At 35.6% G+C, this 26,915-nt stretch overlaps 1 protein-coding gene across 1 annotated transcript in view; it reads right to left on the bottom strand.

The window, feature by feature from the left end:
* Positions 1–25,350, bottom strand: part of LYPLAL1 (lysophospholipase like 1) — a 36,160-nt gene extending 10,810 nt beyond the window's left edge. The window contains exons 1-3 of the mRNA XM_032318759.1: positions 25,190–25,350; positions 20,111–20,210; positions 1,913–2,082 (exon numbers count right to left, since the gene is read on the bottom strand). Of these exons, the coding sequence (XP_032174650.1) occupies positions 1,913–2,082; positions 20,111–20,210; positions 25,190–25,283 (364 nt within the window). The 5' untranslated portion in view covers positions 25,284–25,350. The remainder of the gene's footprint in view (positions 1–1,912; positions 2,083–20,110; positions 20,211–25,189) is intronic.
* Between the last annotated feature and the right edge of the window lie 1,565 nt (positions 25,351–26,915).

Here is a 26,915-nt window from a genome sequence, read left to right as displayed (position 1 = left end):
ACCGTTCCTGAAGATTTATGTTCTTTGACTAGTGAAATGACAAACAATACAGGGAACAAGAACAAACCGTCTTGCATCTGCACATTTGTGTCTCTTTCACATCTCAAAGTAGGAAAGAGGCTTTTTTATAAAAGGTAATCAGCTCAACTCACAAATTAAAAAAAATATATATCATTTTTTCTTTCCCAGCTTTTTATAAAATAAAAATAAAATGTGTAATATTCACAAAATAATGTGTAAATATTTTAATATGGCTTTACCATAAATTTCAAGTTTTATCATTTTATAATGTAATCATCTACAAAGCTTTCAAAAATAAATATTGTTGTTATAAAGTCAATGGAGTTCTGAGAAAATACTGACTATATTACTGATCGCTTTATAAACAAGACTATTTTCTAATAAAGTTCTCTTGGTACTTCAGAAAATAACTAATACTTCCATGACATGGTAAAAAGAAAGCAAAATAAATTCTAGATGAATCAAAGAATTACAGGTAAAAAAAAAATCACATTATAGAAAACCAGCAGAAAATTTATTTGAGTATTTACCAAGTTCTAGAGATTTTCTTAAACTGAGACCTTATTTGGAAAAGAAAAATCATAAGAGCAAAGAGTAACAGACAACTAAGAAAAGCTTTCCTGTGTAAAAATATAACAAACAAAATTAGAAGGAAAATAACAAAGTAATCACAAATTAATTGCCTTATTTTTAGCAAATTTTTTTTCAAGACAATATTATCAATGAGGATATACGACGGACATTCTAATAGGGGTGGGAGAAGTATTAATACGTACAATTTTTTCGTGAAAGGAATATGACAACATGTATTACAAGTCTTATACTGCCTCTCAACTCAATGACTAGTTTAGTACTTCAGTAATTTACAAAGGAAGTTTAATAATTTACCCAAATCTTGTCTATACCAGATCCCAATGTGCTTTTAATGTTATTTAGAATATGACAGAGATAGCTAATTTGCTTTATATTTTCATCACTAAATACAACTCGCTATAAATTGAATAGTTATATTTGAAAATAAAACTTCACCAAAATATGTCCTGTACCATCTACATCCTATCCAACTAATCTCATTTTCCTATGTATTACAGAAATAGAGATTTTAATAGCTTATGTATTTAGTATTTTATTTTATATTTGTATTTATTATAAAATATTTGTATATTAATATTTCTTTTACCGAAAAAGTAAAGGGCATTAAGTAGAATAAACAATTTATGTAAAGGTACTTTGTATCTTCTTGGAAACAGAAATTGCTGAAGGTATTTTTTTGTTTTGTTTTTTGTTTTTTTAAAAAAGATTTTATTTTTTTATTTATTTGACAGACAGAGATCACAAGTAGGCAGAAAGGCAGGTAGAGAGAGAGGAAGGAAGCAGGCTCCCTACTGAGCAGAGAGCCCGATGCGATGCCAGGCTGGATCCATGACCAGAGCGGAAGGCAGAGGCTTTAACCCACTGCGCCACCCGGGCGCCCCTGCAGGTATGTTTAACAGGAATTTACAAACACCCTACTCCTCTGATACTAACCCTGAAGAGTTTACTTTTCATAAATTTGATATTTTGACGGCATATGCTACCTTAATCATGGCAATAGTTTAAACATATTTATAAAACTTAAGCTAACTAAAATATTTTGAAAACCAAAATGAATAATCTCTTAATTGAAAATTAAGCATGGAATTCTCAAATTATGTTATTATCAGAAAGAAAATAAAGTTTCATGAGCTGTCGTTTAATATTTTTGAAAACCTTAATATGTAAACTCTATTTGAAACTATAAACAGGTCAAATGATATACAAGTGTCTCTAAATAATATTTCAAGTAAAGTTTAATGTATAAGAATAGAGCAAATTGAAAGAAATTTAAATTACCAACATTTAACGGTCTTACCTACTAATATTCTACTCTTCTTGATGCCACTTTTTACTTCATCATCAATCAAATCTGTAAGCACTTGACACATTACATTGATTGACTCAAGGTGTTCTGGGCAGTCATTAGATATTTTAAATCTGTCAAACCATACATTGGAGATTCCTCCTTTCATAGGAGTATATGGCCTGTTGAAAACCAAAACGAACAAAATAAAAAAGGAGAAGAAAATGAAGGGAAAGGGGATGTTATTAAAACGAATGTTTCAATTTCTAAAACACTGATGCGTTGAATGATTTCAATCTCCTCCAAGTTCTATCAGTTAAAGAGCTCATACTGAAAGCAGCCTCTTGCATACTGAATTAACTTGCCTATACTGACACTGATCCCATTACCATTTCCTAATGCCAACTCAGAATCCTTCCCTATTCACCCCATCTTTTCGGATTCATAAATTCTCCAGAGAATTTCCATGAAAAAAGGAATTATAGATGTAGCATATAATTATAATTATATAATTAATATATATAGGGTGCATGTGTTTTATTTTTTTTTTCCTGCTCGATTTGATCAGGTCTACCTTTTTTTTTTTAATTTGTTTTGATTTTTTTAGTCCCTTCACCCTCTTTAATGTAAGATCAGTATTTTAGTATTCATAACTAACTGAATAATGTTTAATATCTCAAAAGTGGGAAAAAATGATTCACCACGATGTTTTTAAAAGGTGGTTAATTTGTAGCACTTAAGTATGGAAATATGAGTTGATAATTTAAGAGCTTTCTTAATCACATCCAGATCATCCTTAGAATGAGGCCTCAATTTTTTTTCTTAAGAACATTTTTTTTTTTTTTTTTGGTCTTCTTAGGAACCTTCCAATTTTAGTATATGTGCTGCCGAAGCGAGCACTCTTCTTAGGAACCTTCAAATGAGAATTTAATGGGGTACAAATAATCTTTGGAAGCACTCATCAAACAGCTCTTCCATACTGTTTGCATCACTGGGGTCCCAAACTGGGTGCCTTATTGGACTTAGATTTTATGTGATCAGATGCTCTGAACTGGGTGCTATGTTGAACAAGACTGATCTTACAAGATGCTTTATATCTACATATGAGGTGAAATGGTTATAGTATCAGTGACTCTTAACCCATTCGCTGTCTGTTCCTACTCTGGAAAGCTCTGATAGTAAGTATGTGTCTGTGGCAAGGTATTCAAAATGTTCTGTTTTAACCAATTACAATGGGCTTAAGCGTTCCTGTGTTTATACCCTATGTCAGTAAAGGTAAATGAAGGGGAACAAAAACAATCTTAGACTTTCCCATAAGCAAACACAGAAGTACAGCAAGACACAGAAGATAAACATGGAGAACGAAGGTTTTCCAAAGATGAGGGATAGGAGGGTTCAATCAAAGAAACTGCTTTCCACGTGGCAAAGTGTGTTTTCCCCTTACGTGACAGTGAAAACAGGATTTACGTCCAATGCAAAAAAGACCTAGAAAACACAACCAGTGCTAAAAGCACCTATCATAATTTCAAAGAAATCTAAACCAATGATGACCACAGATGCAGAATACCTCCTGTATTTCCTACTCTGACCAAATCAGAGCTGGATGTATTCTCTCACCATCCAAAGTCAGTGAAATAGGAGTATGAAATGTACAGATAGAAGGGGAAAAAAGGGCTGAAAAACATCAAGTGAGATCTCAGAGTGCCTCCCTATACATGCTCTAGTGAGAAACATGTTTCCTGGGGAAAGACTAAGTGGAACTTCTGCAAACCCAAAGAGCTAGAAGTAGTCAATTCCTACTTTCTCAACCACTGTTATCAAAGGGGACTCCACAGTCTGTGCAGATCTGTCCTTGAGCAGCATCCACTCTAGGGGACCAAATGGGTGGTACAGGAGAGAGCAGAACTAATTTTTCCGTACTGATCATACCACTCCAAAATAAATGGACTTTTTGTGCCTGGAAATCAACAGGATTATATTTGGACAGTTTCTCGGAGAAACGGAAAGCAGAGCTCATCTACAGAGGATCTTGTTTATTTACTAAAATAGAAGAATGTTATCAATATTACTTTGCAGCACCTTTCTAAAATCGGAATGCATATTTGAATATCCCCTATAAAATGGCACATAAAAACGAATTTTCTTCTGGCTTATGAAGATCTACGGTATTTCGCAAAGACGGGACATTCTATGTGTGTGCTGTCGTGATGTTTCCCGGGGAGCGTGATTCTGCGCGCCACTCCTCTCCATTGCTCCTCTCTCCCGCTGCCCCCCCATCCTGCCTTTCACACTAGGTAAACCACGTTTACCATCTGGAATATATCCTGGAATTTTTTTTTTTTTTGCATATACATTAGAACATGCATCTTTATAGGATTTTTTTTAGAGCACTATTTCCTTTTCAAAAACGAGATCGCCTATTTGTTTCCCCTTTGTGCATCATGCTTTTCCCCCTTCATGCCAACTTATGGGTGTCCTTCCTGATAGTTTGAACCCATCCTTTGAAATGACTATATAATACTGTAAGATAAATATGTTCCACAGTTTCATCAGCCATTCCCCAAATAATGGGCATTTATTTGGTACACAGGTTTGAACCACTAAGAACAGTTCTGCGTTAAACACATTTGCATACATGTTTTTATGTACTGGGACTTTGAGTCCTATGAACAGTCCAAGAAACAGGACTACTGGATTGAAAGATATTAATTTTTATCTTAGCAGATGTTTTAAAGTTGTTACCATTAAGACTATAAAAAAATCACTTTTGTGCAAGAAAAGAGAACATCCTTTTGTCCACAGCCCTTAGAGCAATAGGTGCTAACATCCCTTAAAATACTAGCATTTAGGGGTAGCTGGGTGACTCAGTGGGTTAAAGCCTCTGCCTTTGGCTCGGGTCATGATCCCAGGGTCCTGGGATCGAGCCCCACATTGGGTTCTATGCTCAATGGGGAGCCTGCTTCCTCCTCTCTCTGCCAGCCTCTCTGCCTACTTGTGATCTCTGTCTGTCACATAAATAAATAAAATCTTAAAAAAAAAATACTAGCATTTCAGGGTATCAACTATAGTTTTAAGTCAACTTTCTGGAAGTATAATTTACATACATAAAAGTAAACACTTAACTATATCGGTCCAAGATCTGCCAATATAATCATCTCCACAATGATACGGAACATTACCTTTACTTCACAAAATTCCATCCTGCCCCTTTGCCAGCAATTCCCATGTACTGCCCCAGGCAACCATGGAGTGATTCCTATCACTCCAGATGAGTGTTTCCTGTTCTAGAACTCTACATAAATGGAATTACCTATTTGTATCATTTGTTATTTTTGTCTATTGCGGTTTTGCTTTTCCTATTAGTTTAGGAGAGCACTTGGTCTATAACTGACACTTAAATAGTTGTCATTTGTATTTCAAGTATTTTTTAACATCATTTTTACATACTGACATTACATATTTACGGTGTCTTTTGAAAAAAAAAATCAGATAAAAGACACTGCATTTGATAGAATCTTTCCTTAAAAAGCAACTAAAATTTCTAGGTCTCTGATTTAAGAGGCTCTTCCTAATCCATTCATTTTCACACATGGAGCTCAAAAATTTCTAAGATTTTTGTTTTCATTTTTAGATTAAAGTTGTGAAATTCCCTGGAATTTATTCCATACATGAAGTGTCATAGGGTTCAACTTTTTTCTCCCATATGGATATTCAATTGTGTCCATACTATTACTACTAAAAGGAAAAAAAAAATATTCCACATAGGTGAAATTCCATCTTTGCCGTATATTTAATTTCATAGTTCTGAATTATCTAGTTTCTCTCAACCTAGATTCTATGAAATAATGAAGCCCTGATGCCCAACACATACACTACTTACAATAAATGCACTTCTTTCCAGTGCCTCTAGAATGGTACTCGTTCTATGTTATCCTTGTGGAAATCAAGAAAACAGTAAGTGAAATCACATCCTGAGCTGTGCTTCAGTGAAGAACTCTGGTTGAGAAAGGTTCTATTTTGTTCTACTGAAGTATTTCTCTATCCTTGTGTTAGGATCATACAGACTGTATTGAAGTAGCTTCAGAGTGTACTGTTAGGTTGAGTAATGTTAGTTTCTTTCTCCCGCCCGTCATCAAGACCAGTGTCTTTTTTTCAGACTCGACCTGCCTATTCTTAGGCATCCACTCATTTTTATCTAAGAAATTAACTGCATATTTAAAAATAATTTCGAAAAATTCTCCTTATAAGTCCTTGTGGAGTTTTAATTAATATTGATTAATTTAACTAATAAATAATTAAGAAATTAAATAAATAATAATTTAACTAATAATTAACTAATAAATAATTGTCTGGAAATTAACATTTTATGACAAAAAATTGTAAGGAGGAGAGATTTTTGCAGACTGAGCTCTTCCTAAGATCTGCCACATTCTCTTTTGGGGCTTCTCTTGTATTATTTTCCAGGCTTTCAAGGAGTGCAGAGATGATAAAATTCTGCATCAGATTTCTACCAGGACTCCACAGAACCCACTTTCTCCCTCATTCCTGCAGGCCTTCTGACCTCAGAAGCTGCTTGGCTCAAGAGAGGTAAATAAATTGGAATCAGAAGGGGAGAGAACACAGAAAGCATTCAAGCCACCCATCTCCCAGAATCCCTTTCTCAGGATTAACTTTCTTAAAGTACTCTGAAAATGAAAGCAGGTGCTTTCCACTAGTATTAATGTCAGTGTCAGACAAAATGAAATCCGAAAGTACATTCAATTGGTCATTGGAATCACAATGTTCTGAATGAAAACTGAATATATAACACTCACTTTAAAGCCTGAATTAGACTGTTACTCTTTTTAATTATTTCTACTTTCCTCTTGATTTTATTTTGCTATTTCTCTAAGTATTTATTTGTCTGTCTAAACACTTAAGTAAGGATGATATCATAGGCTAAAATCTGAATCATTCTGGGAACTCAGCCATTAATAGAAAAAAATGACACTCACTTAACTTTTTGTCTTTGACAGTGCCTTACTTAATCAGACACGTACGCTCCACGGAGGTGCACTCCCGATGTAAATTTCACGAATATAGGAGTTTTTTGTTCTCTCAATCCTCTAAGAGAATTACATTTTGTTCAAAAGAGATAGTTGGGAAAATTTAATAAGACAAAGAAAATTAGAACTTTTGTGTTAAGAAAATATAATCAAGAATGCAGAATTCTCTTAATACGTTAGAATAACCTTTAAAGAAGGCATAAAAATAAGGCTGTTTTTTAAAACAGCTAAACAAACTGGCCCATATGTTATATTCATTCACCTTTTCCCTCAAATAAATCACTTTATTAGCTAGTATAAAACAGCTCAGACATTACCACAATAAATAAATATGCTTGGCAAAGAACATCTGTGTGGCTCCTAAGTCAATCAATCAATCAAACACACTGGTAAAATATTAAGCTGGAATAAAATGTCCGAAGCTAAAAAACAAAAAAAGAGTTGACATTCAGTTTGATACCAAGTTCTGTTTTGATCTGTGTTCTTTAAAAGTTGTAAAATCAAAAGGTCATTCATAACCTTTACAATAGCATCACATGGCTTCAGTCTTCCTCTGTGTCACTTCATAGAACTTCCCCAGCAATCACCAGGTCCAGGCACATTTCCCTCTTGTTTTCCTTCAAACAGGACGGTCTCATTATTGATCTAGGGGGTTTGCATCTGATACCCTCTCTACCTGGAATGCTCTGTGCCACACTTCTGCATGGTATCATTTAGGTCTCAGCTCAAATAGGGTAACGGAATATCCTATTTAAGTGTGTGTGTGTGTGTGTGTGTGTGTGTGTGTGTGTAGAGGAAATACACTTTAAATTGTTGGTTCAAAGAAGTGTATTCCGTTATCCTATTTACCTGTCGTAACAGAATTTATTACTATTTGAAATGAATGTATTAGTTGCTCTTATATTTTCCACTTATCTTTTCCACAGCAATACACTCAGTGCCAAGAAAAAGTATTTGTTGAATGATCAATGTCAATAATCATTTGTGTCACTGGGAGTAATTTGGGTCAGCTGGAAATTAGAGAATATCTAATATTGGTCTATTCTGCTCTGATTATCTTTTGACTTTGTATAAAATCCATATTGTGATTTCTAGGAAAAGGTCAAATTTTTCTTTTGTTGCTTAAAAAAATATATTTATAAGTTCTTACACACTAATAGGCATTTAAGTGTGCTCTTTAAAATAAATACCAAAGAAGTAAAACTATTTCTTCAAAAGAGCTGTTTCTAATAGATTCCTTACCAGTGAAGTGTACTTAAAATACAGATCTACTGGTATCAGGAAAGCGATCTCCCAATATTGTGCTTCAGATAGAACTCAAATTTCAAGTGACAGAGCAAAAATGAATCCATTATTATCTGCACCTAAATCAAAAATACCTAACCCTGTTCTGGAATACATTTAATAAAAAATATAAACATACACTTCACTGGAAAAATAGTAATAAAAAAGTAGAGGAACTATGCAAATCTTATTACTGTTAAATTTTTCAAAACACCAAGAGCAATTTATATCATCATATAAGTTATTAATTGGCTTGTTAAAAAATTGCTATTATTTTTAAAATGGAAATTCTAATAGTAAGTCCAAACCAAGAAAACCTCTAATTACAAATACAACTAAAGTATGCTTTAGAAACAGAAATTTTTATTGAGCACTTCAATTAAATAGTCCAAATTAACAATGAAAAAAATGAGGCAATATTTTCCATTTAAATCAACACGGCAAGTTTATTGCTGACTTTTACTTAATATGCCCCAACTTAGCTGATTAAAAACATCTATTAAATAGGGCTGAGGAAAAGGAATACCTTATAGTCAAATGGCAATTTACAATTTAATCAAAACATACTGACATGCTGTAATAGACCACAACTTGGTAAATATAATAGACTATTGTTCTCCTTTTAAGTTCTTTAAAATATGTATGACTATTGAAAACAAAAATCATAACTGTGTCTTGATAGAGTTTTCAATGTATGTAAATGAAATACATATGACAAGCATAATGGGTTGGGGAGGAGATAAAGGAACCTATATGGTTGTATGTTTCCTACATTTCATGTCAAGTAAAAATCTAACTAGGTGAAAGGTTTGATATGTATCTTGTAATCCCTAGAACTAGAAGAAAAAAAAAAAGATAGGTGAATGGAATATTAACAAAATCCAAATTATCCATGGAATATTAACAAAAAGATGGCACAGGGAGAAAGAGGAACAAAAAGCTGTAGACTTAAAGTCAAACAACATTATCACTAATTACATTAAATGTAAATGGTCTAAACAAAACACTTAAAAGAAACTAACACATCAGTTAAAGTGAAAAAAACAAAGCTCAGATACATGATGTCTGTAAGAAACCCACTTTAAATATGACATAGATTGGCTAAAAGTAAAAAGATAAAAAAAAGACATACTATACTACTATTTGTTGTATGTAAGAATGCATTTAATTTTAGTATCTTGTTCTTGCATTCTGCTATCTTCCTAAAGTCACTTATTTCTAGTAGTTATTTAGTAGATTCCTTATTTTCTTTGTGTAAACAGTCATATCATCTGGGAATAATGGCACTGTTACTTTCTCCTCTTCAACGTTATTCTCTTTATTTCATTGTCTAGCCTTATTGCACTTGTCTGAACTTCCATACATTGTTGAACAGAATCAAGGACCTCTTTCTGCCCCAGGATATGGGCTCCCTGCTCAGCAGGGAGTCTGGTTCTCTCTTTGACCCTCACCCCACTTGAGCTGTCTCTCAAATTAAAAAAAAAAAAAAAAAAAAACCAAACTTTTTTTTATTTTTTAAAAGATCTCCTTCTGTGTAATCTTTGAGGGGAAGCATTCAATATTTCACCATTAAATATGGTGTTAGTTACAAGTTTCTAGCTATGCACCTTTTATTATGTTGAAGAAATATCACACTTTACCTAATTAGCTGAGTTTGATGAACTAGTTAAATGCTTTTTCTGTATCCTTTCAAATAAACATATTTTTTAATCTTTTGTTTTGTTAACACAGTGATTACACTGATGGACTTTCAAATGTTAAGCTAACTTTTTGTTCCTGGAATAAACCCATCTGGTCATAATGTATTATCCATTTTACATGTAGCTGGATTTGATCTGCTAGTGTTTTGTTAAGGAATTTTACATATATGGTCATGAGGGTATTGATTTGTAATTTTCTTGAATGTATTCGAAATCTGTCATTATCAGAGTTATATTGGTCTCTTAATATGTGTTAGAAAATGCTCCTGTTTCCGGAATTGTGTTAATCCTTACTTCCATGTTCAGTAAAATTTACTAGTGGAATTGGCTGGACATGAAAGTTTCTCGTGTGAAGGTTCTGATAATGAATTCAATTTCTTTCATAATAATGTAGGTATTCTGATTTTTATTTTACTTTTTTTTTTTAAGATTTTATTTATTTATCAGAGAGAGAGAGGGGGAGAGAGCGAGCACAGGCAGACAGAATGGCAGGCAGAATGGCAGGCAGAGGCAGAGGGAGAAGCAGGCTCCCGGCCGAGCAAGGAGCCTGATGTGGGACTCGATCCCAGGACCCCGGGATCATGTCAGTTTTGTCATTTGTGTTTCTCACGGAATTTGTATCTTTTCTCTAATTGTTCAACTTTATTAGCATAGGTTGTTCATGCGAGTTCCCTTTATTGCCTTTAGGATTTGTGTTGATATCCTTTATTTAATTTCATATTTAGAAATATGTTGTTAATTTCCAAATATTTGGAAGCATTCCAGATATCTTATTGCTGTTGATTTCCAATTTCATTCCATTCTTGTCACAGAAAATATTCTATACAATCTCAGTCTTCTGCTACTCATTGGTACTTATATTACGGTCTTCCTTCGATATACTCTCTTGGTGACTGTCCTATAAGCTTTTTCAGTAGAGTTCTATAAATGTTAATGTTCAAGGTAGTTTTAGTACAATTACTTATCAAATTTTATATCTGCCTAGATATTCTTTTTCTAAATTGTTCTATTAGATCCTGAAGAATGAGTATTAAAAGCTTCAATTATGATTATAGATTAGTCCACTTCACTCTTTAGTTCTGACAGTTTTCTTTGCATGTGTTTAAAAGCAATATAATTAAGTACCTGCCTATGAAGGATTATTGTCTTCCTCCTTAATATTTACTTTTAGCTTACAAATGTTCACTTTTATCTCTGGTAATACCTTGAAGTATACTTTATTTAATAAAAATACAGTAGGTCAGCTATCCTATGTTTACTGTTTTTTTTGTTTTTGTTTTTGTTTTTTTTAAAGAAGAGCTTTCTTTCTTTTTTTTTTTTTAAAGATTTTATTTATTTATTTGATAGAGATGACAAGTAGGCAGAGAGGCAGGCAGAGAGACAGGCAGAGAGACAGGAGGAAGCAGGCTCTCCAAGGAGCAGAGAGCCCGATGCGGGGCTCGATCCCAGGACCCTGGGATCATGACCTGAGCCGAAGGCAGAGGCTTTAACCCACTGAGCCACCCAGGCGCCCCCTATGTTTACTGTTTATACAGCATATCTTTTCCTTTCTTTTTGCTTTGTTTTGATTAGTCTTTTTCCAAACTTAAAATTAGTATCTCAAATAATCTCAAGAATTTAATAATAAAGACTTTAAAAAGTTGTTTCCAATAATACATTATATATTAACTGAATTTAAATAAAAGCAAATTTAAAAAATAAAAAGTTTCTCTCGCAAAAATGTTTTTTAAAATTCCACTTTAAATTAACCTTAATTTTCCAAAGTAAGAGCTCTCAAATTTTGATGCAGAGTAACTACACAGGTAGGCAGATGACATCCAAACCTGCTTCAGTTTTCAGAGGTGGGAAGGAAATTCTGTAATTTTTAAAATATAACTATGCTGGTATACTTGAGGACAAAAGGTTGGTAGACACTATAATCTATTTACATTAGAAGTGGTGCTCCTTAAATTGCAAATTATGAGCTCCATCTCATACCTGGTTAGTCACAATCTAGGAGATTGTAACCTAAAAAATCCAGATTTTAATAATATCCCAGATAATTCTTTCTGGGAACAGTATATTTTAAAAACAATTATCTTTCAGTTTAAAAATTTCAATTTCCCATTGACTGTAAAGCTTAAAAAAAAAAAAAAAATCCTTCCAATTGGGTACTGACTCATGAACATTGGGGCCAGTATGCTAAGTTTAAAATGCCCCAAATAAAACACATAGCATGTTCAATATTCTCATAGATTCCTACCTTAACATCACACCACCTTCTCCTTTTCCCAGATTTTCAATTTTTCCCAGCCTATGCTGTGTGAATCTCTCTTGAATTGAATGCTTGTGTTACATTTCCACCACAGTCACCTAGTTCAGACTTTTATGATTGTTACAGCAGTGGATCTCACCTCTGGCTGCATACAAGAATCAGAAATGAAGCTTTTAAAAATCTTTCTGCCTTGGCTACATCTCAAGCCAATTAAATCAAACTCTCTGGGGGTAACAACCAGATGGAATCGCAGATAAAATACAGGACACCAGTTAAATTTTAATTTCAGATAAACAATAAATACTTTTTATTTTATAAAAAATATACTATTTTTATATTTATATTTTATATTTATATTTATACTATTATAGTAAGTATGTCCCAGATATTATTTCTTTATTTGCTAAATAAAGCTGGCAACCCTATACTCTAGCATCTGTAATACTTCAATCACTGAAATGTATGTACATGATCAGCAACCCATATATATATAACCCATTGTGAGTTGGAGTTTAACAATTCTGAAAGCTACTGCCTTAGACCAAGGGTCAGCAAACTTTTCCTGGAAAAGCCAGAGTAAATATTTTAGGCTCTGTGAACCATACAGTCTCTTTGGTGACTACCGAAATCCCTTTTGTAGCACAAAGGCAACCACAGATAATATGCAAATGAGAGAGTGTGGTTGTATTCCAGTAAAACTTTATTTATAAGAATAGGTGATTGGCCATATTTAACCCACAGGCTGTAGTTTGCTGACCCTATTCTAGACTATCAGATCATTTCAGATTTCCATTTTGTTATTTAATATATTCATTATTTTTCTCAGCTTTACAACTGCTAGCCCAAATATTACTTGAAAATACAACCCACACACATAGGCTTGGAAAATTTCTTCAAGGATTATCAGCAATTAATTCTTTGGATAATATTTCTACATCCTGTCCACAAGGATATCACAGATTACTATTAATAACTAACATTTATTTGATACTTATTTTATGTCAGACATTATGCTAAGGATTTACACATATATTCAGTAACATCACATATTCTCAGGACAACTCTTTGAGGTGGATACAATTATTAGTTCCATTTTGCACTTCAAGAAAATGGGACACCAGTAAGGGTAAAATACCTTGCTCTCAAGATCTTATAGCACTTGAGAGAAATCCAGATGGAAGCCAGAGCCTGCTTAATCCAATCATATTTTTAACCACTGTACCATGATAATTCTATGTATCTTCAATAGTCTACTGAACGATATTATATCTCGAATATTTCCCTTACCTATTGGTCTAACACTGTGGCAAAAATGAGGAGTATTACAGTACTGGTTCTTACTTACAGTGCATAAAATCTGAAGGGACCTAAAATTCAAAAAGTTAATGACTAAAGGATTTTGGATATCTAGTCCAAATTGTTCATTTTAGACATGTGAAAATTAAGATCCAGAACTGATAAATTTTTCATTAACAGCCTTCACAATTTTATTTAAAGTAAGAATTAGATGACGTATTTCTAAAAGTCTTCACTTTTCCTCCTTAACTGAAGTACTCTCCAAGACTCGACATTGTATAGTATCAGATTGCTGATTCAAAGTAATCAGAAGAATCACAAGTGATTCATTGCTCATATCAACTATATTATCACTCTGGATATGTATCACATAACTTTTGCTAATATATAAAAAATATATTTATATATATAATATATTATATATAAATATATTTTTATATATCTATATATAAATATATAAAATACTTAAATATAAATGGATATAAATATATAAAATACTTAAATATAAATGGAATGAAATGAATAAAATATAAATGTAACTATACATATTTATAAACCTTATATCCATTCACTAAGCTTAGAAATAATCAACAAATTAGTACTCTGTTCCTGTTTTAATACTTCTATGTATTTTTCTTCTCAGTCTGTTATATCTTAGAGGTTGTCAAATTATAAAGTAGATATCATTGTAAAAGCAGCAATTTTGTGATTAAGAAAAAATACTTAAAGAATTTTGAGTGTACAAAGAAAAAAATCACATATCTATCTATATATATTTTTACCTAAATACATCAGTAAACTGCTAAGCTGAATTAGTGATACTGAAAGCAGTTTATTTGATAACTGATAGATAACCCTTAGAAAGCCTCAGCAATAAAATTAGAAACTGTTTTTAAAATAAATTAATGCTACTAAGTGTTTGGTGAAATGGGTATCCTGATACACTACTGGTAATAATGCAAACTGTCCATTCTTGGAAAACGATTTAGAAGAGTTAATCCCCTAGAAAAAAAGAAACTGACTGTAAGTCCTCTGAGTACTTTCTAGGAATTTTTCCTGAAGGAAAATCAGAAATAGGATAAACAGACATACATAGTGGTAAACTGAGGATAAAAACTAAAACAGTCTACAACAGAATAAATTTTAAAGAATATTCTGTAGCTATTAAACAGTTTTCTGTATTTCAATACAAAATCATCATAGGAAGAAATCATCAAATACAGCATTAGGTGAAAAAAAGGAAGAATTTATAACTGTATGTTTAGTATGAACTCACATTTGCAAAACTAAATAAGCCAGACATTACAGATATTAAAGAGAGGATGAGAGTCTTAACAGTAGCCATGTACTTTTTATAATACTTGTGGTTTACTCAAGTTTTTACTTTTAGTTAGGAAAATGTAAAAGGTTTCCAAAATGTTGTTCCTCTAGGATAAATTTTTATGAACTATATTTATATAAAATCACCACTAACAGTTCTAAACCCTGAGGGCATTAGGGCCGGACTGATTGAATAGCCTCGAAAGGAATACCGAAAAGAGGCCAGACGGTGAACAGGAGTCGTAATACCTTCCCACCAAACATAATTTAATGGGAAAAAAAACTAAGAAACGACCATCCGTGGGACAGAAAATTAGGCCTAAAAATATGAAAACCCTTAAAATGTATTACATTTAATTCACAATGAAATTAAGGAAACATCGTCACCAATTTCAATAGGACAAGAGAATAAAATATTATTGAACGGTAAACACTATCTAGTGTCTTTACTCCTTCAATGCTGCTAACGCCCCTGTATTTAAGTAAAAAATAATCTGGAAATACATTAAAACAGCAAGGAAATAGCATATGCCAAAAGTACCATGAGATGTAAGATGAACTAAAACTGAAAAATCCTCAGTCACCAAAGATATGGTTCAAATTTGAAAATGAAAATAGTTCAAATCTTGTAATTTTAAATTACATATTAAATACAGTTTCTAATTGCTCTGAGTCTGAAACATCTGTAAGCAAGACTTGCTGATTTCTGCACTATTCATAGGACAAAAGAAAAATGATTTCACAGTAATGTTGAATTAGATTTTCTAATATAATAAAACACTGAACCAGTTCTTGCTTGTTATACTTGCCTGTTGTAAGATCCCTCCTGACATTTGGAAGATCATAAAATCGAAAGGTCTAGAGCCATTGGTAATCCTTGATCAGTACCATTTGATTTCCAATGTGTGAAAGGACCAAAGAAATACAGAAGAGCTACAGAATGTACAACTTACTAAATATCTGACACAAAATAACTTTGCTAGGTCGATTGAGGGTTCTGGTATTTACGTTTGAAAACAGTAAACATTTACAAACTCACTTGATTTGTATATTGACAGCAAATTAACTGGCATTACTATCCTTATTCATATGTGTTTCATTAGGGGCGCCTGGGTGGCTCAGTGGGTTAAGTCTCTGCCTTCGGCTCAGGCCCTGATCTCAGGGTCCTGGGATCGAGCCCCGCATCGGGCTCTCTGCTCAGCTGGGAGCCTGCTTCCCCCTCTCTCTCTGCCTGACTCTCTGCCTACTTGTGATCTCTGTCAAATAAATAAATAAAAATCTTTAAAATTAAAAAAAAAAAGTCATATGTGTTCCATTTCACTCTCTTATTTGATGCCTCTAATCAATGATAGAGGTCTGAGATGTAATATTCCATGATGCAGATCTATAGATCTTACTTATAGTAAAAACATATATATACACTCTTTCTGAAAATTTTTGAAAAGTTCTTGAATTCCTGAATGGGAAACTGCAAAGTTTATTCAATTGTGAGGTTTTTATTTCTTCATTTTAGGAATCTTAGAGCCAGTGAAAACAGGGAAGCAAAGCTTCACAATCCCATGCTCTCAAGAGTAAATTCTGAAGGCAAGTGGAATTTTGTATTTAATGTTTCTGACCTCAAGTAATTAAATCTAAAAATAAAGAAAGCCTAGTACATAAAGACCTGTTCTTAGGTGCAATCTCAACTTCTTTTTGTATTGATTCGAAGACAATGATGCCATTCATACTTTAATTACCTCAGATATTTGTTTTTCTAAAATATAAACAGCTGACCACACTGCAACCTCCCCCCCACATCCGCCCCTAATGGAGAACCAAGATACTAATCACCTGGTACGTGCAGGAATAGATGTGTAATTTATTTATTTTTTATTTTTTATTTTTTAAGGTTTACTTATTTATTTGACAGACAGAGATTACAAGTAGGCAGAGAGAGAGGGGGAAGCAGGCTCCCCGCCGAGCAGAGAGCCTGATGCGGGGCTCGATCCCAGGACCCTGGGATCATGACCCGAGCTGAAGGCAGAGGCTTCAACCCACTGAGCCACCCAGGCGCCCCTAGATGTGTAATTTAAAGCAGGGTTTCTCAGCCTGGGCACCACTGTGATTTGGGGCTGGAGAACTGTCTGTTGTGGGGGCTGTCCCACGCGGTATAGGACATTTAGCGGCATCCCAGGCTTCTGGCCGGTAGATGCCCGGAGCCTGTCAGGCTGCCTCTCCTGCCAGCCGTGACAACCAAAATGTCTCTGAAACACTGCAGATGTGCAAATGTTCTGAGGGAGAATCATCCTTGCTTGAAAACTACAATTTAAATCATCTCATTTAAAAAAAAGGAAATCTTACAAGTTCAAGCACTATTTGATCTAGGAGAGTCTCCCTCACACATTATAAATGTATGGGACCTTCTTTTATTAAAGTCTGAAATTACATTGCCCAAAATGGTAACTCCTAGTCACATGGAGCTATAAAGCATTGCAACCTGTAGCTAATTTAACCAGTTACTGAACTTTTACTTTTATTTTATGTAATTTTTTAATTGAAGTATAAGTAACATACAGTGTTCTATTAGTTTCAGGTATACAACATGCTTCAACAATTCTATACATTACTCAGAGCTCACCCGATATATGTAGTCACCACCTGTCAAATGTTATCACATTATTGACTATATTCCCTATTCATCTCTGTGACTTATTTATTTTATAATTGGAAATTTGTACCTCTTAATCCCATTTACCTGCTTTACCTATCCCCCACCCACTTCCCCTCTGGCAACCATCAGTTTGTTCTCTGTATTTAAGAATCTGTTTTTGGGGGGTGCCTGGGTGGCTCAGTCATTTGGGTGTCTGCCTTTGGCTTAGGTCATGATCCTGGGATGGAGCCCTGCTGCGGGCTCCCTGCTCAGCGGGGAGCCTGCTTCTCCCTTCCTCCCCACTTGTGCTCTCTCTCGCTATCTCTGTCTCTCTCTCTCAAATAAGTCAGTTAAAAAATCTTAAAAAAAAAAAAAAGAATGTTTTTTGGTTTGTTTCTTTGTTTGCTGGTTTTATTACATTCCATATTAAGTGAGATCACGTGGTATTTGTCTTTCTCTGACTTATTTCACTTAGCATAATACCTCTAGTTCCATCCATCTTGTTGCAAATGGCAAGATTTCATTCTTTTTTATGGCTGAGTAATATTCCAGTGTGTGCGAGTGTACACACATACATGCACCACATCTTTATCTGTTCATTTATTGATGGCACATGGGTTGCTTCCATATCTTGGCTACTGTAAATAATGCTGCAATAATAAACACAGGAGTGCATCTATCTTTTCAAATTAAGAGTTTCTGCTTTCTTTAAGAAGTAATTATTTATTTAATATAAATTTAATTGCTCGACCAGCATCCAAATGGAGAAGTGTTGCAAAGGTAAAATATATACCAGATTTCAAAGATTTAGAATGAATAAAAGAATGTAATTTATCACTTTAATAATTTTATATTGACTACATGTTGAAATGAAAATATTTGGGATATAATTGGTTAAGTAACACATATTTTAAAATGAATTTACTTGTTGGTTTTTCCTTTTTTTAATGCGGTGTCAGAACACTTAACTTTACATGTTAGCTCATATTACATTGCATTGGTTCGCATGGTCCAAAATGTTTCATGGTCTGTTCAAATACATACTGATGATGAAAATATATAATACCCCAAAGTTACCATGAATTCAGTAAAATATTTCAGTGATTTTATATTTTACTTAAACACAACAGCACCCACAGATGATACCGAGTATCCATGGAGATTTTTGGATTCTCAGAAATATTTTGGGCCTAAAGTTTGAAATCCACTGGTCTGGAACATGTATCAATACTGCTGATAATATCAAATTCATAAGCTGAAAGCATTAATTCTAGAATCTGTTTCCAATGATCTTCCATTCAATTTAGACAATTATGTTTATATTCAGGCTGAAATGAACTTCTCTCTCCCATCTCCATAGGAATACCACTGTCCTTCTCCTCCCAAACTTCACTAAAATGAATAGCAAATGACAAGCTCTTTTGACATTTCAAAGGCATTCAACTGAAACAATACAAAAATAACCCCTTGGTCAGTAGGTCTTTTATTTGCACCACCAAACTACTAAACTCCTTTAAAAATATATTAACTTTTTTAAAAATCTTAAATTTTATGACATTATTTTATTTATTGTTCTACCTCTTTCAATTCTATCAACTAAGTAAGTAAAATCTTACTTACTTACTTACTTAATAAGTAAGTAAAATCTTAATTGCACATTAAAAAGGTCCTTGAAGGGGTGCCTGGGTGGCTCAGTGGGTTAAAGCCTCTGACTTTGGCTCAGGTCATGATCCCAGGGTCCTGGGATTGATCCCCGCATCAGGCTCTCTGCTCAGCAGGAAGCCTGCTTCCTCCTTTCTCTCTGCCTGCTTCTCTGCTTACTTGTGATCTCTGTCTGTCAAATAAATAAATAAAATCTTAAAAAAAAAAAAAAAGTCCTTGAAGTTCTGGTTCTGATTCTCCTTAACATTAAGTTAACAGAAAAATAAGAACAAAATGCTTGTGTATAAGCACACAGAATAATTAATAAGGAAAATCAAGAACAGATAATGGGAAATCAGAGAGGGATGCAGAGCTCAGCATATAATTTTGGTTACCCAAAAAAGGATTTGCAAACCCCAGTTTAAAGTATGTGCTCAGGATAAAAGCCTATGCAGATGCTAACTTAATAACTATAAAAAGCAGTATGACTTCAAAACTATACCAATCTCATGACTGTGCATTTTATTAAACACATTTATGGGTTATATAATCTAAATATTTATTAAGTAGTCAATTCCATATTCCTATTATGGCTTACAGATTCAAAAAACTTAACATTGTTTTTAAATCTTTTTAAGTGTAGAAAGAATGCTCCAAAACACTTTGCCTGAAATTATGAACTCTGGCATAACTAAATTATTAGAAAGCTTATACTTGTTGGGAGCTATTAGTTTCTTTTTGGGGTAAACGAAGGGAAAAAAAGAGAATTTGAAAGATGAGCAATGTGCAGGGCCAGAGTGCTTAGGACAAAGTTTCAGAGCTTCAGGGAATGTTTTACAAAGAGGAAAGAAATGACTTGTCTCACAAAACTTGGCTCCACTGTGGAACTGGGGAGAAAAAAAAAAGTTCTAGAAAAAAAGGTACCGCAATTCAAAATACTTTAAATACAGAATGAAGTCTCAAGAACATTTAGCTGGTGTATCTGTTTATATACATTCTATGCCACAGTTATGCTGAGCAGTGAGAGAAATTACTACATACCTGGGAGGGGCTGTTGGATAAATAATTTTTATGTGTTGGAATGTTAACTCTTGATTTAAAACCTGCTGGATCCATTTTCTCAATCTTGGTCCAGAATCTCCTGATGGATCACAAAATATCGATTAAGACAAAACATTTTGACAACACAGTGTATTTAAAAGCATTCTATAACTTTCATATCACACAGAGGCTGGAACAAGGAATACAAAAAAATCTCCATATGTAAAAATAACTCCACAGAAGCCAGTTTATCAACATGAATTAGTTGATCAGGCATTAATAACCAAAAATTATTTAGAAAGTTTTACTCCTAACTTCACCAGTGATCACTTTCAAGACCTTGTTCAAGTTTGAGTTTCAAGTTTCCTTGTTTGTTTAAACGGTAAAACAGGCACAAATAGATGAAGTAAATTATTTTCCTAAAAATATTCTGTATCTGATTTTAAACACTGTCATTTCTTATCTTACCTGTAAAAATAGTAAATTTCTGAAGCAAATATAAACTTTTGTAGATGGAACGATCTAAAACGATTTTCTTGGTTAAAATAACAAGATCTTTCAAAAGGGGTATTTAGCAAACTTTATTTTTAACTTGAAGAAATCTAAATTTAATTTTGATAACACGTTTATGTGATGTAAAATAACGATTATACATCCCAAAGCTAAAAAATAACCAAAATCCATGCAAGAATTAATGTATGGATATTTCTATTAAAAAATGGAAGGAAATTAGGTCCATGTTATATAGTCCTGAAGAGAAAATTTTAAAGGTAACAACTTTTAATTTTTTTAGATCAGCTCATTAGACATCAACTCAGAGTCTATCTACTGAATACCTATCACTGAGTCAGGCACTGTGCTCACTGTTAGAGAGGCGGTGATGGCAAGGAAGAAAGAGTCCCTCCTCTCACGGAGGACACAGTTTAAACTGCGAGAAACACACACAAGTCAAACAATCACACATGAACATGAGAGACAAACAGAACCACTGCGAAGATGAGACACTGGGTGCTGCCACGGTTTACTACATTCAGAACTGACCCAGCTAAGGAGTTCGGGGATAACATCAGAAGACCAGCTCTGCAAAGCAAAGTTCAGTTTGTATTTTAGCCACTGAGTTAGTTGTTTATTTAATGCGTAGATCACACATGACACAAACTGACCCAGTTTTCAAGACCTACCGGATGGTGAAAAGTTGAGGCCAACGAGAAAAGACCATTTTGGACAGAATAGGGCAAACGCTAAGATCCTTTCCAGGATGGAGGGGGAGGACATCTAAGACTGACGGCAAGAGCAGCGGGCACGAGACGAGGCTGGAGAAACAGTAGGGATGCGGCCAATCCTAACGGCAGGAAGTTACTTTTTGGCAGAAAGGGGGCTGTCCTCTAAGGGTCACTCTGGAAACTGTGTGATGACAGAAGGGACAAAAGTAGGTGTGGGGAGATCAGTTAGGAGGTGACGGTCCAGAGGACATGCTTCAATTAGGGGTCTAGCACTGGCATGCACGGGGATAGGTGCAAGGATCCTCAGGAGAGAAAATAAATGGGTATTGGTAATAGATCGGTTATAAGGGCAATGGTGGAAGGCTTCAAGGATGACAGCGAGGTTTCTGGCCAGGATAACTGAATGCACAATGGAACTACACACTGAGACAGGAAACACATGAATCAGCAGGGCTACACTCGCTACCCTGCCTACAAGGTCCTCTACCTGGGGTTGAGCAAACTACAGCCAGCTGGAAGGCAAAAGCCAAAAGCCGTACGCTATGAATGGTGTTTACATCTTTCAAGAGTTGCTAAAAAAATAAAGAAAAAGGAGAAAAAGGAAGGGAGGCAGAAAAGAAAAATGTGAAAGAATCCATATCTGGTTCGCAAAATCTGAAATGGTTGCTACCTGACCCTTTACAGGAAGTTTGCTGACCCTGCCTCCTATCACCTGCGCCAGGATCCTCTGGATATCCTGGCCTACTCCTCTCCCACCAGGGAAAACGCCTGACTTGTTGTTCCCGTGAATGTCAGGGAACCTGCCTCAGGGCCTCTGTCCTGCCTTCTCCCTTGTCTGCAACAGTCTAACCCAACACCCACATGATTCACTTACTCAGGTCTAGCTGCTGAAGTACCACCTTCAGAGTGAGGCCTACTCTGACCACCTTAGCTAAACTATCACTCCAATACCCCCCATCCTCCTTGTCTTGCTTTCTCTTTTTTCCACAGAACTCACTACTATCCACTATACAGTATTTCCTCCAATGGAATGTAAGGTCCACAAGAGCCGGAACTTTTCGTTTGTTTCGTTCATTAATATATGCCTGGAGCCTGGAACAGTGCACTGCACAGGGGCCATATAATCGATATTTCCTGAATGAATGGATTAATAAATGAACGACTATGAGGCAGTTGGATAAACATGTCCAGAACTCAAAGTTAAATTAAAATAGAGACACAAATGTATGTTACTATATAGAGGAAAACATAGAATCCTAGGCCATACGTGCACATTAGCCAGCAGAGAAAAATGCAGAATGAAAAGAGACCACAGAACCAAATTCTGAGAAGCCCCAACATTAACAGACAGAACAGGATGAGACTGGAAAATCAATTATATGGAGAAAACAGGTTAGTAAGTACCAAGAAAGTCTTTCAAGAACATCGAATGTTGCAGATGGTTCAAATAAGAAGATGACTGAAAAATGTTCCCCACATTTAGCAACACAGCGGTTACTAGTAAAGTTACTAGTAACTTCACTAAGCGCCAACTCAGTTCGCTTTGATTTACTGCATGAGGAAAAAGCAAGATATGCATAATTTGGGTCTGTGTGAACCTTATAGCGCAGTTTGGGAACTACAAATTAATTCTGGGAATTACAAATAATGGATACCATTAAAAGAAGTGCCGTAATGTTCCAAAGGAACATACAACAGAGTGAATTAATCTAAGCTGGGAAGCTGAACGAAGCTAATTAAACTATTACTTGCTTTTATCATCCTGAAAGAAGGTACCTGTTTGGTATTTTAGGTGTAGGAATGGCTCAAATTAAGTTGGCTATGTATTACTCACATTCTCATACCTTCTTCTATGACTATCATAGCCTAGGAGAGAACTTCAGCCTTTTAGGATGAAAAAACAACAAAAAAAGCAACCAAAAAAACCTGCCTCTGAATATACTTTTCCAACCTTGAAAAGCAAAACTTAGTGCTACAAAGTAACACCCACTCATCCATTCACAAGGCCCACTTTTTTAAAAAGCCTGCACTTTATTCTAAGAGCATGTAACAACTATTAAAACGGGTTGCCTGTATTTAGATTAGGCAGAACCCAAACACCTATAATATAACCACATATAGTAAGTCTAACGTAAAATTATACTCCTAGTACAAGTTTTAATTTACTGCAGTGGAGCTCTAACTATATGGAAATTGCATTTCATTTGCATAATTAGCAGAAGAATTCTTTGGATAAACTCTGTTCCAAAGTACAAAAGGAAAAATATATATTTAGGGTTTACAATTTATAAAAATGTAAGTAATTTGAAATTGAAGAGTAAGGATGATACTTGAAGCAAAGTGGCCCACGGGAAAAAAGAAAAGTCTAGAAGTATTTCCTAACAATATTACAAAACACTTATTTATTACAAAGGCTACAGTATCTGGGAATTTCTGGATGCTTATAAATGAACCCCATGGAGCCCCAAATAGTACCAGGAACAGTCTCTTAGTTGTAAGGCTTTGGTGTCCTCCTAGACACCTCACTTCACCATTCTAAATATATTTCATTAGCGAAGTCCTTCCCGTTAAACATCTTTGGCCCATTTCTTGCCTATTTCCAAAATGAAACAGCCTAGCTCAGAGTTTTTCCACCTTACCCTTCCGGAGTCAGGGAGATCTGGGTGCGAATCCTAACTCCACTACCACTCACAGCAACAGCCAAGTGACCTTGAGCAAGCTGTTCAACTTATCAGGGCTAACTGCCCATTTCCAGGTCTCCACCTTGTACCTTTACAATCCCCTCCACTATCCAACTACAAGTCTCAGCTCAAAGTCCATGTTCTTAAGTCAAATCGGTAAAATCTCAGCTCTTCATCTTCCAAATGCCTTAATATGCCTAACCACAGTTTTTTTCCTTACAATTCTCTTGGCAGTAAATCATGTACCATCTTGTGATCTCCCATCCACTGCTGACTCAAACTAATTGAATTGTTTTTGTTTTTAACTTTAGGTAGGCGCTCTGAGGACACCGGCTGCATCTCATTTCTTTAAAAAAATATTTCCCAAGAACTTACCCTAGGCCAAGCACTAGGGATGCAGAGATTAAAATAAGGGTCCTTCCTCTTGAGGAAGGGAAAGTGAAGGGGGAAAGACAGGCTTAAGTCATTACAGAGGAGTGTAAGGAAAGCTATACAGAATGAAGCACACACACCACTAAGGGCGGGCAGGGGAAGGAAGGTATCTGCCCTGGGGACTGAGAGTGGACTCTGTGCTAGTATCTCGGGGGCTTCAGGACAGGAACGGGAAAGAGAAAGAAGGAAGGAGTAGCAAGAAAGAGAGGAAAGGGAGAAAGTACTCCAGGCCTGGCACAGCGCCTCGCGGAAAGGACATAAATATTAAGTTAACTGTCTCAACTGTCCACAGTGGTACGAGAGACTGGAAAAATAAAGTGGCAAATTATCTAAAGCGGTTGAAAATCCCGATCACTAACAGCTGACGCTGTTAAGTACTAAATCCTTGGTGTCTAGTAGACAACTTACCTTGCTAACTTGCTTCTTAAACTTGAGGGAGAATAGGGAGGGGGAGGGGCGGTAGCAAGGGTTGCAAATGGAGAGAGTGTTGCGGATGGAGGGATGGACCAGTGGTGGGACGCAAGGGCCATCAGGGAGCACGATGGGCCCATGATCGAAAAAGGGAATACAAGGTGGAGAAGGCCCTGTGTCCTTAGCCGCGGGGTGAGCGAGGCGAGGGTCGCCCTCCCCGAGTCCACTGAGCCCTATCGAGGCCCAGCGACTCCTCCACTAGGGCAACACGAGGGGACCCCAGGGGAAGACGATTCCCAAGCAGAAAACTAGGATGTAAAACTGTAATCCACCTGAGCCGTGCAGGAAGATCAGAGAGGCGCTGTGCCTCCCAGCCGGCGACACGATGCAACGCTGCAACCGCACTGAGCCCGACACAGACGCCATCGCGGCGGCCCGAGGAGTTCCGTGGGCCCCGCCCCTCCGCCGCCCCGCGGGCCCCGCCCCTCCGCCGCCCCGCGGGCCCGCGCACGTCGGCACGCAGGGGGCGCGCCTGGAGACGCGCATGCGCGACGGGGCTGGTACGGTCCTGCCTTTGGGTCAGGTCTGAGCTATCTCTTGCTTCCCTGAGAGTCTGGTTTTGCAGCGGGTTGTTTTGTGCAGGTGTCAGCTTCGATAAGGCTAGTGGGTACATTTATTTGCTGCAGGATTTTTAACTGCCACCGTGAAATTCAGGATTGCCTTTTTATTTGGAGAAATATTGGTGTTATTATGTTCACAGTTTAACAGCTAAAATCCTTCCACTTCGGGCCTTGAACAGGATATTTGTAGCTTTTTATATGCAAAATAAGACTATATAATATAACTATATTATGTGACTATATAATAACTGTAGTTTTAAAAAATAGTTTTAAAAAATAGTTTACACAGCAAATCTAAGAAGGTACCGTTTCACACCCATTAAGTTGATTGTTATTAGAAAAACAAAATAAATGTTGGTGATGATGTGGAGAAATTGGAACCCCTGTGCATTGCTGATGGGAATGAAAAATAGGGCAGCAGCTGTGGAAACAGCTTAGTTGTTCCTCAGAAAGTCAGATGATTACCATATGATTTAGCAGTTCTACTTTCAGTTATGTATGAAGAAATGAAAGCAGGAACTCGGACAGACATTTGTACAGCAGTGTTCACTATTCACAAGAGCCAAAAGGTAGAAGCAGCCCAACCAGCCACCAATGGATGGATGGAAAACAAATGTAAACACCTACAATGGAGTATTATTCAGCCTCAAAAAGGAATGAAATGCTGATACATTTCATACACAGATGAACCTTGAAAACAGTATGCCAAGTGGAATAAACCAGACACAGAAGGATAGATATTGTATGATTCCACTTACATGAGATACGTAGGATAGACATATTCCTAAAGACAGAGAGTAAAGTTAGCAATTATCAAAAGTAAACGGAAGGGGAAATGAGATGTTTCGCGGGCATAGGGTTTCTGTTTGGGGTAACAAAAAATTTCTGGAAATAGTGATGATGATTGTACAACATTGCGAATGTACTTAGTGTTACTGGACTCTACACTAGAAACTCGTTAAAATGATACATTTTATGTTATGTAAAATTTATCACAATTTTTAAACTACCAAAAATGAATGGAATTACCTTCTACATAAAGACCTCACCATAGACATCTTTTAATGGGAAGGACTGTAGACCCAGGAGATGGCTCTTTCCTCATGTAAAATTTATCAGACAACCAAGAGAACTTTAAGTGCCATTAAACACCAGTCTTCTGTTCATTGTAGTATGCATCATGTTTAAGCAACTCCAACTTATCTTTTCTTTGTTGATGGTACTCACCCTACTCCCAAGTGACTAAGTTGCTTAACATCATGGCTCAGTTGCCAAGATAAGGTCTATTCTATCACAGTGTTGGACCACTGCTGTCTATGGGAATGGTCCTACACCCTGTTAGTTCACCAGATCCAAAAAGAGCTCTGAGTCATTTCACTAAAGCCTCTAGATCTTCAGCTGAGAGTGCTGAGAATGAAGTCATTCTAGAGGACAGACT

Source organism: Mustela erminea, chromosome 17 (genome assembly GCF_009829155.1).
Source record: "Mustela erminea isolate mMusErm1 chromosome 17, mMusErm1.Pri, whole genome shotgun sequence".
Classification (NCBI taxonomy): Eukaryota; Metazoa; Chordata; class Mammalia; order Carnivora; family Mustelidae; genus Mustela; species Mustela erminea.
Note: the sequence above shows the minus strand (reverse complement) of the source record. Positions and strands in the feature narration are given on the sequence as shown.